General features: G+C 39.3%; 1 protein-coding gene across 1 annotated transcript in view; it reads right to left on the bottom strand.

Annotated features, from left to right (window-relative positions):
* Window positions 1-248: 248 nt before the first annotated feature.
* The window catches only part of LOC102219201 (potassium voltage-gated channel subfamily KQT member 1), a 205,124-nt gene continuing 193,674 nt past the window's right edge, over window positions 249-11,698 (bottom strand). The window contains exon 20 of the mRNA XM_023343519.1: window positions 249-1,958. Within this exon, the coding sequence (XP_023199287.1) occupies window positions 1,812-1,958 (147 nt within the window). The 3' untranslated portion in view covers window positions 249-1,811. The remainder of the gene's footprint in view (window positions 1,959-11,698) is intronic.

Here is an 11,698-nt window from a genome sequence, read left to right as displayed (position 1 = left end):
ACCACTGATACTCAAAGCAGTAGTGGGGATGTGCAAAATTAGGCTGTGATGTCATTGTTTGCCCATAGGTTTGTATAGTAAACATGTATAATAAAAAAAAAAAAAAATAGTTCTTAAAAATCTTCACTACAAAATCACTTTATAAAAATCTCGCCAAAAACGTAAGATTTGGAAAAGAGGTACAATCACAGCAAGAAAAACAAAAACAAAAAAAAACAACTATTTGTTTTGCAGTATAACTATTAGTGCGGGGTGCCTGAATCTTTCATTATTAATTATTATTATTATTATTATTAATTAAAATACTGTATATAATTTTTGAAGTCAGCTTCTATAAAGTTATCAGTAATAATTCATTTACCTGAAGCAGAAACACGTCACATGGCAGTGAGTTTGTAAAGTGCTGCAATGCTAACAGCTAGCTAGATGTTAGCTGAGACTAGCAACTATAATCATAGGATACCACGGCATAATTGGGAATATTAACCTTTCACACTTTAGTATAAGACAGTCACGTTTGTTGCTGAGACTGTAAGTGTAAAACCCGTGACCTAACGTTATGCTAGTTGACGATGCTAACTGTATTAACCTGCCTCACTAGCTTAAACCTGGGGTGTCTAAACCTTTAAAATAATAAAATTATTAATTAATAGTAATTAATAATTAAAATATTGAATACAATTATTTTTTGCAAAGGCATCGCAATGAGGCGATTTATCTCCCAATTAGCCGACTGCAGCTTGCAGCCTCAAGCGATGCATCTGGATGTATTCAGGTGTGTTTTTGGCAGGAAAAGCAGCAACAAAATTAACCACGGTCTCTTGTGAAACAACATCCTCTGAAATAGCGTTGTTAAGTAGGAACACCTTTGGTTTCAAGTTGCTGAAATCAGCTACATAGGCGGATCCGTCTGACAAGCTGTTAGCTTTCCACTATCTCTAGGGTTTCTATAAAGTCAACAAAACCATCTGACCTCCGCCACCAGATAAGGGAACCATTATTCTGAATTTTTTATTATTTAAAAAAAAAAAAAAAAAATCCTATTTATCCATTTAAAAACAGGGTGCATTTAATTCGTCTGCTGTGGCAATAAGTCGTCGCCACTGCAACTGCAGTCCAGTGGGGGCAAAACCAACAGGTAATCTTTCTTTTCCACTCCCGGTGTTATCCAGTTCCCACAAACAAACGTTAGTTTCAGTCTGAGTCCAGTTAGGCTGGATGGATGCGTGTCTGCGGCGCGAGGCGATGCTGTGTACTGTAGGTGCCGGTTGAGCCAAGATAATCAGAAGGATTTGAGGAATGCCTCGGCTTGGTTGTGGATTTGCAGCTTTTTTCCTTCGAGTGCCATTAAGAAACCGGAGCGCTTTGATTTCATTACGACTTCATTAAGGGGTTAGTTAGCTCTGGAATAATATTTGAAAGGGAGGAATGCTGCTCAGTGACAGGCCACACATAAATTAACATCATGGAGTAGTACGCTTAGGAGGCTAATGTGGTGAAATAAATTCATAGAACATGTTGCTGCCTGAGCGATCGGGTGCTGCAGTGACGTCGCAGGAGCCGTCGTTAGTCTGGAGAATGAGGTCGGTTGGGCTGACTTCTCAGCCGGCAAAGGCTATTTTGCTCTGGTTAGCATAAAACAGTTTTGGGTCTAAAGCCGATGGAAAAGAAAAAAAAAAAGAGGACGTTGTGGAAGACTGAGACCCCTTATGCTTTGTGAGACGGACTCATATGAGGGAGGGACTAGGCTGTTGAAGTGAAGTCCCAGTGCTTTAATCGCCCTCCGCCTGGACTTGGTCATCTTCGCTCTATCAAGGCGCCTCGTCGATGCTGGCGCCCATGCGCTTCTGGATGGTCACCCGACGGATGGACGGCTTGGACGTCAGATCCGGCTTGGGTGGGAACTGCTCCGTCAGAATCCGCAGGACGGAGTCCATTTTCCGGTCCATCTGGTGAATCTGAGAGAGATAAAAAGGAAGACATTTTAACTGGATAGTTCAACGTGAGATCAACACGCTGAACCAAAGTGAGCCGGCGACTTTGTGCCGCCGCAAAGTGGCTGCCGTCGCAATGACAGGGTAGCGAGAGACGTAATGACACGTCTCGCAGTTGGCGTCTTACCTGGTAAAGCCGCTCATTACAAAAAGCTGCTAAGGTATATGATGTACGAGTGGGCTGACAGACAGACACACACACGCACACACGCCAGCCGCTGTTTACATGCTTGATAAACTGTAAACACAGGTGTGTCACCCGGCACACACACATCTCCGAGAGTCTAACCACGGGGATGACTGCAGATAAAAGGCCGCGCCTTACCAGCTCTAGTAAACACCAGACAGGCTGGGGACGGGCAAAAAAAATCATTCAGAGTTCAGAGTTTATGAATTTTACATAAGGTGACCTCTACAGTTTCTCTAACATCGTCATCTTCCTCATATAAAGGCCTGAGTCATTTTTTGCCTAAGTCATCGTTTGGCAGAATATGTCTTAGGCCATTTTTTTTTTTTTTTTGGAAAGTGACAACATGTTTTTTTATCTTTTGTTTTTTTAGAGCTTCCCCATACAAAGTCCAGTTGATGCAAAATTGTATGCAATTTAAAAAATAGGTGCACCAACCAAAATGTCAGAGATTTAAATCAAGCGATTTTTCCTCGATCAGATGTTTTGGTGACTAAATATGGAAGATTGCATAATTTTATGTTGAATTTTAAAACTACAACCTCCATGAAAGATCCTGGAGGATGTTTTTATCTTTTTTTTACCCCTCCAGGGGGTCTTTTGTGGGCTCTAGTGTCCCTTATATGACAGTAGACTAACAGGAAACGGGGAAGGAGAGGGGGGAAGACATGCGGCAAATGTCGTCGGGTCCGGGAGTCGAACCCGCGACGGCCGCGTCGAGGACTCAAGGCCTCCAAATACGCTAACCACTACGCCACCACGGCACACCCCTGGAGGATGTTTTTTAAAAAAAATTGTTTTAAGAATATAAAAAAAAACAGAATCGGTCGATATCTGAGTCGGACCGCAAACGAAATCTAGAAGTTGGTATCGGCTATAAAAGAGTGAGCGATCGTTGCATTTCTATGTAAAATGTTCAAAACCACAACGACTAAAACTGCTTGTTCTTCCAAGCCTTAACACAGTGCCATCTTAAAATGACCAATATGGCGTCATAGGTTTGTTTGCAACAATATAAATAACAGTCGTTACCTGGTTACTCACCAGACTATTTCCTGCTTCCTTTAAGACAAATTAGTGTCGAAGCAAAAAGAAGCCGCTCTAACCTTCAGATGCAGAAATCTTTTTTAGAGGTTTCATTGAACGAAGAGTTGCTAAGCAAATTCTGAACAAAAACACTGACTGATCTCTAAAAATGAGATATTAGGTAAAGAAATTTACTCTATCGAAGAGAACAATTTTGGGTGCGTGAAGTGAAACAGACTCCGACGCAGACAGACTGCCGAATACAAAGTCGGATTGGAACTTTCCGGCACCTGCACTTTAATTCCCACCTCACTATAGCTTTAGATTATAGTGATTACTGCAACCCAGAAGTAGGAAGCAGAAATGACTTCGTTTCGCCTTTCGTTCTGCTGTGAACCGCAAATTAAGTAATCCAGAACGATAAGGCCTCAGGCCTTTCAAAGCGCTTCACGGTCTGGATTTTGTCCGCCTATACAGAGCCTTCTGTGATCTGTAATTTGCATTCTGTGCAAAGTATGGAAAAGTGTTCCTACTTCTTATTTTCACCCAGTATTTTGCATTTTGTCAAATTCAACGCATTCATTGGGATTCAGTGATACAGACTTCAAGAATGACCTTGAAGTGGAAGAAAAGTGATACATTGCGTGGTTTTATAGATTTGTATTCGTAGAAACCGTTGAAAGCAAATTTATAAGGTACAGAGTGCCATATAAAGTGAAGTCTACAGTTAGTATGTAAATAATGAAAACAGTGTGAAGTGGTCTGATTAAGAGTTTATACAGATTTTTTTCCCCCTCTGCTTCGTAAAAGGATAAAAAATTGCTTGCACACATTGGTCCTCTGGAAAATCTCACTTCCTTTCTAAATAAAAAGCAAACATTGTGTAACTTTTATTCCCCATAAAAAGTGCCTTTCCAAACTTGCTCCAAACTAAGAGGAACGGCCAACTTTGAACGTGATGGACAATTTGAATTTGTCCAACCGACTTCGAGCCACAGAGCGTTAATCTCTAAATTTACGAAAACAGCTAAACCAAAAACTTTTAAGTTTGTGTCTAAGATCAGACATGATTAGAAATAGGTGTACACACCCACCTTGAGCTATAAATGAAAACGTTCAAAACGTCTAGTCCACAAACGTTGCTAACTACAAAGAGCTTCAGAGCTGAAGAATTGCTTTGTACTCATCGACTTATCCTCCAACAACTGCTTACAGGTTCCAGCCAATAACCTGTGACGACTGAAATGGCTTCCAAAACCTGTGGAAAGTGATAAGAATGGCTCTTTGTGAATCAAAGCCTCAACATTAAAGCACATCAAAGGAGCCCAACATCTGAGGCGCGGAGCTGAACGGACAGATTCAGACTCCTGTCTTTTTCCTAAACGCTAAAAGGCCTGAGCGAGCGCTTCCTGGCAGCACTCGCTCAGACGGTTAACATCGATTTCATAGGCTTTACGTTTGTTCCTTCTCCTCGTCTTTTACTGTGCGCGCCTGATGGCCCCGGACGTTTTGATGGCAGAGGGGACGTTTAGCAGCTATTCTCCCCGATGAGGTATGAGCCGTAAAGAGGAGGACGGTATAAATCTCAAATATTGGGGATGGTCGCAAAACGTAAGAGAAGGGGTCAGGGTTCAAGCGAGATCATAAATGAGAACTTTTTGCTTTACGATATCAAAGCCATCTTTGATATGGATTAGCACCAAAATGCATTAATTACCTGTTGTTGTTGTTGTGTCGACCTTGTGGACCACTCAGGTGTTCTGGTTCTAATTCTGGCCTGTTCTGTGTCCCCAGAACCAGAACCAAACAGAAAAGCAGCGTTCAGCTTCTAAGGCTGTAATCTGGAACAAACTTCCAGAAAACTGCAAAACTGCTGAAACACTGAGTTGCTTTAAATTAAGGTTTAAAACCCACTGGTTTAGAGTTGCTTTTCATTTGTAGTAAACAACAGAGTATAAGGAAGAAAAAACCCCCAAAACAAACAAGCTTCAAACAAAGACAATTAGGAAAATAACAGAAAAAAATAAAAAAATATAGAAATTTACTAGAGTAAAGTCAAAACACTACAAGAATGAACTTGTACAAGAATAAAGTCATAATATTATGTGAATAAAGTAATGAAAATATAAGATGAAAGTCAGTATTACAAGAATAAAGATGTTATATGAAAGTAAATTCATACTATTACGAGCATAGTTGTATGGAAATAAAGTAAAAATGAGACAAGAATAAAGTCATTAACATTTAATTCTCATATTATTAAGGATAAAGTAACAAAAATACAATGACTTTATTCTTGTATTTTATTACTTTATTCACGTATCGCTGACTTATTCTCAAAATATTACGACTTTATTCTCATAATGCCATAACTGTATTATCGTAATTTCATTTGTTTATTATTCATTTTTTTCTAAGTGTGGCCCTAATACTCTGTCGTATTTGTAAGCAGAACATTGACCAACATATTTGATGTACTGTATGATGTTTTTATGGTGTAAAGCTGCCTTACTGCTGAAATGTTCTACAGTACATATAGTGATAAACTTGACTCCTCTGTGGCACAAAACCGGAAAAAAGCGGCTCTGCTAATCGCTATCACAATCAGCACAACGTGAGCAAAGGGCTCTAACTCTTTTCTAGCTCTTCTAGCCAGAGGTTTGAATTTCCAGCTCGTACAGATTTCTTTCTTCCACCCCCGTCTGAGAATGAACTGTGACCTAAATAGTTGCGCAAAGCAGACAAAGCACGCGCCAGAGCCCAGATGAAGATAACAGATAAATAAGAAATCATAAACATCTTGGGCACAACTCCACCGAGTTATCAGTCTTCTCACTGGAGCCTGAAACGGAGCAGGGTAGAAACAAAACAAAACAGAAAAGCACTAAGTTGCACAATGGTGCCGCGATCACACGATTTACTGATCAAGTGGTGAGATTTACATCTGAGGCTTTGGCCGGTGACAAAACCCCGGGAGGAACAGTGAGGGTGAAAGGTCGTGAACGCGTATTGACATGTTGCCGGTGATTTTCACCCTGTGTGGTATATAATTAGATTTCCTTTCACTTTACCACAGTGACGGAAAACCAGAGAAGCGTAAGAGGGTAGACTTTTTTTTTTTTTTTCAGTTGGTTTCTATTCAGATATTTACTCATAATTCCTCACTCGGAGAACGCAGGGCTCTCACTGCAAAGTAAACATCTTCCTAGTTAGGCCTAGATCAGAGTTTCTACGTACTTTAATTCGTAGATTTCAGACTTTTTCGGATTCATATTTGCAGAAAATACTTCTACGCTGCTCAGGCCGTTAGTGAGGCACTTGCAAAAGCCACCGACTAAAGAACGATGGATGAGTTTGGGAAACGTGGGCTGCGTTCACACCGGCCCTCTGTAGTCCGCTTTAATCAAAATCTCGTCTGTTTTTGTGTCGTTTCCCCCAGTGGTTCACGGCGCAGCGCCACCGCAGCCGAGGAGGTGAGCAAGTTTTTCAATAGTCTGGTTTGTTTGACACAGTGCAGTGTGAAAGCGAACCGCAGCAGCTGAAAATGTAACAAATGTTGCAATTTTGGTCCCCAGTTGAACCGAGTCTACCGGATTATCCGACTACAGATTCTTTGGTAGGACAGGGAATACAACTATCTATCCATTCTCAAATTTCCTTTTCCATACATAACCAAAACGCGTTCTAGCTGAGGCGGACATGTTAGACTGGCTCATACAGTCGAAATCAGATATTTACATAAACCGAATAAAATGATACGCACATTAATTTTTTCCCCCCTCACTGTCTTAAGTTAAATCAGACCAAACTTCTCGTGTTTTAGGTTTTAGGTGAGTTAAAATGACCAAAATTATTTCTATTAAGAGAAGCTTGTAGAAAGGAACCCAAAAGGTTTGATCCTACTAATCCTATTAAATCTAAAAATAAAAATAAATTATGTTCTCGCTAGGTTTCCTGGTATTTAGCAAACAGAAATGATTTTATGTGATTCTATCTAGCAGGTTGTTAGGACCACTCTCTAACATCCTACTCTTTCAACAAAAACAGGAAATAAGAAATGAAGATCTTTGAACATGAAAATCCTCTCATTACACCAAGAGAAAATATTTATCCTAGAACGGAATAAAGTTAGTTGTAAATAACTAATCCCACCTATTCACACCAATTAAATAGGAAATGAATGTATTTGATATCCCTACAATATTTCAGTCTTTCTTTTCTTCAGTAACAAAAGAGTCAAAGATTTTTGTCGTCCTAACTTACTTTTTATTTATTTATTTTCAGTTTAGCTGTCAGATGTAAACGAAGCTGATCCTGATGAAAATATTTTCATCATGATCAAACAAAGCTGCATGCAACGTTGATGCTAGAATGTGGAAGTGTGTCTTCCAGCACAATTACAGTGAGAGCTGAAACGATTAATCGTATTAATCGTGATGAATCGAGTATTGAAATAATGGTCAACTAATTTAGTGATTGATTAATTGCCAACTGGAGAATACAGACTCAAAAACAAGTAATTTGTTGTGAAGAAAAAAAAAAATTCAGAAAAGAAGGTGAGCCAAAACTGTAGAATACATATAATCACATTATGCATTTAAGATACAAACATTGTTTTCTGTAAAAATGTTTTAGCCAAAACTCTTCTATATAAATATAACTTTTATTGTCTTACTTAAAAGATGCAAATACATCATTCAGTTCCTTTTCTAGCGTATTTTGATTACTGTATAAGAAAATCTAAAGTGGTTAAATTAAAAAAATGTGTAGAATGTGTCAATTTCTTATCTGATTAATCAATTAACCATCGATTAATCGGTTAGTAAAATAATCGTTAGTTGCTGCTCTAACTGAATGTGGCATTTCATTTAGTTCCAATTACTTTAGAGGAATCATCAAACAAGGCGTCACAAACAACCAGACATCTTCCTTTACGTCGAATCGATGTTCCCAGTAAATGAATGAACTGAAATCAAAGGTTTGGACGGCAAACTTTTGGAAGCGACGCTAAGCTTTGCCCGTCTTTTCTCAATGGACTTTTCTCTGATGCGTCTGAGTGACCAGGGTGACGTGCTGCGCTGACGTGCGACACGGTGACAGGTGACGCTCCAGCTGTCCTCTGACCACAGGCAGCACATGGGACGGTCAAAAACATGACCGCTCAGCTGCAGGGGGTTTCCCCGTCCGACAGCTCAGCTCCACAAACGCCTGCAGATTAAACCTTTGGTGATGTTCCCTTAACAGCAGCAAGTCGAAGGTCTTTATCAGTGGCAGAGTGAAAACAATTGATCAGAGGCCTCTCTTCTTGTAGACAATAAATAAATATGGGTGCTCGGTTGTTCAAATGCTTAAATATGCCCATTTCGGTTTCCGTACATGAAGTGTTTCTAATTTAATAAATAAACGTTAAAATAAGGTGTGAAAAATAACATTTCTTTTGAGTCCCCACAGATGTTTTCACATTTTTTTCCCCACACCACAAACTAAAATTTCCAGTATACTTCAGAGGGAGTCTATGGGACAGAGCAACAGAAAGTAGGGCATAAATGTGAAATGGAAGGAAAATAGTAAATAGTTTTCCACATTTTCTCACAAATATCTCGTAATTATGAGTTTGAAAGTCAAAATTACCACTTAGCAAGTCGAAATTATGACTCTGAAACTCACAACGACGACTTGGAGTCTCGTAATTATGACTTGGAAAGCTGAAATGATAATTTTACATATAAAACATTATGACTTCGAAAGTCGAAATTATGACTCCTTGCTGGCTTTTACCCTTTCCTTCATGGAAATGGGCTTCAATACAATATACAGTGGAAAATGTGCATTTGTCTTAAGCCTCTATTAAAACGATACCCCGAAATAAAATCCAGTACAATCTATTTTTTCATTAGGCAATGTCTTATTTCAATTCCCTTCTTAATGTATTTATTTCTGTAATTGTATTCTATTAGGTCTTTTATTATCAATATGAAGACATAATTTATTTAAAAACAAGCTCCTCTATCGATCTGAAAAGCTATTTGTAGTATTATTTCAGGCGTATTGAGATACCAATACGCCTGAAATCTGGTTAAGTTCACAAAGTCAGCAAAACATCATCATCTGCAAAACAAACAGGACGAAAAAAAAAACTTGGTAAGATTTTATGGTTTTGCAGTGAAAAACGTTCTACCAGTGAAAATTGGTTCAGCCAAACATTTACACTTCAGACTGAAAATATTTAATCATATGCATAATTTTGTTTTGTTACCCAAAATTAACTTTGAACCTCATCCATGCGGTTATCTTCAGTCGCATTGATTATTGCAACAGCGTCTTCACAGGTCTGTCCAACAAATCAATCAAACAGCTGCAGCTGATCCAGAATGCTGCTGCTGGCGTTCTCACTAAAACCAGGAAGATGGAGCACATAACACCAGTTTTAAAGTCCCTACACTGGCTCCCTGTAGCTCAAAGAATAGACTTTAAAATACTGTTGTTAGTTTATAAATCACTGAACAGCTTAGCACCACAATATATTAAAGATCTGCTGTTGTTGTATCAACCTTCCAGACCTCTCAGGTCTTCTGGTTCTGGTTCTGCTCTGCATCCCCAGAACCAGAACCAAATGAGGAGAAGCAGCTTTCAGCATCTATGCACCACAAATCTGGAACAAACTTCCAGAAAACTGTAAAACAGCTGAAACACTGACTTCCTTTAAATATCGACTAAAAACCACCTGTTTAGAGTTGTATTTGAAACCTAATCAGTTACAAATTTATTGATGGAACTTGACTTAATGTCGCGTTTTGATTGTTGATTCTATGTTGCATTGTGTTTCTGTGTTTGTTATGATGTAAAGCACTTTGAAATGCCTTGCTGCTGAAATGTGCTATACAAATAAAATTTGATTTAGATATTTTTTTTTTGAAGCGTTTGAGGTGAACATTTGAATTTTTCAGTCAAAAAGCCGTAAAACGTGAACTGCCACAATGCAGGTTACCAAAAAAGAGTCGGATACTTCTAGAAAACGCCAATCATCTTTAGTAGTTTGATCTTTAATCAGGAATTCGTGGGCTTTCCGGTCTCCATGAGGACTTGTGGAGACACGGAGACAAGCGGTGGGGACAACAGAGAGCTCCTGTTCACACAGGAACTCCCTTCCTGAACTCCCTTCCTGCTCTCCCCTGGGGACGCTCCGTCTGCTATCAGCCGCTGTACGAGCACAGAGGCAAACATGCAGACAAACAGGGCCGCATGTAATACACGCACACAAACACCGCTAGCTTGGCCTCGTCTTATTGTCCCGAAGCAAACAACAAACAAAGCCTGAGAAACAAAGACCCGTGTCCCCCGTTGGGGACTTCAACCGCGGTCCAAGCTCTCGGACAGCCTGCGACTGAAAAACCTGCATGCCCATACGCTCTGCAGTGCAAACGGCAGAAATTGTTTTTCCCAAAGCTGAGCCAGCCTGCCTGATTACACTGAGCATGTTGACATAAACCTGACTCACGATAAGGTGCGATATATCCAGCCCGTTGCTGCAGGGCACCTTTTCTGAGACGTGGCTTTACATCCAGAATAAATAGGAATCTCTTGCAAAACACTGGGGAAATTAAATACCGTGAATGTGTGTGTTTTTCTTCTTTTATTTCCTAACACACACACTGCTATTATTTTGAGTACAACAACTCCAAGTGTGTCCACACAGATTACTTTTGCTTTTTTGACATTTAAACCTATCGGGCCACCGTACCATAGAAGTAGCATATATTTTGTAGGAAAATAAAATTACCCAAACTTTGGTCCATGTGTTGGTAGGGTTAGGTATTGTTAGGGTAAACATCAGTTAATTTATTTTATTTGTTTTCTTGGTTCCATTAATTACGTTGAGTCGTCCGGATCTTGACGTAGCAAAGTAGTCCAAGACCATCACACTGCCTGTACTTGACTGTAGGTCAGTATAGAGCCATGCTAAGACTAAAGAATCAATAAAAAAGTAATAAAATGACCAGAATAAAGCTTAAATAACATGATAATAAAGTCATAGTATTGCAAAAAAAAAAAAAATTAAGTTAAAATAATACCAGAAAAAGAGTCGCAACATCCTGACTTTATTCTTGTACAATTTTACTCTCATAACACTTTTGACTTTTTTCTCACACAAGTTTATTCTCATAATTCCATTTTTAAAAAAATGTTCTTAGTGTGGCCCTTATACTTTTACTGAAGTGGTGTGTTAGGGACACACACCTTCCAAACAGTTCCCACTTTGACCTCTAAGTCCACAGGATATATTCCTAAACTTTGGCTATCATTAGGCTATTTTGCAAAATTGCAAGACCCTTTGTATTCGTTTTTGGGTGGAGGCATTGCAACATCGGATGAGCAGCTTTTTATTTATTTATTTTTTTAAAATATAAACAACGCTCACCTGACCTGAGGCTGGTGAACCCTGCAACACTTTCCATGTTGTTCTGGGTCGCTTCGTGACTTCCTGGATTAG

The sequence above is a fragment of the Xiphophorus maculatus genome, chromosome 2 (genome assembly GCF_002775205.1).
Source record: "Xiphophorus maculatus strain JP 163 A chromosome 2, X_maculatus-5.0-male, whole genome shotgun sequence".
Taxonomy (NCBI): domain Eukaryota; kingdom Metazoa; phylum Chordata; class Actinopteri; order Cyprinodontiformes; family Poeciliidae; genus Xiphophorus; species Xiphophorus maculatus.
The sequence above is the reverse complement of the archived record's forward strand: the minus strand, read 5'-3'. Positions and strand labels throughout refer to the sequence as shown.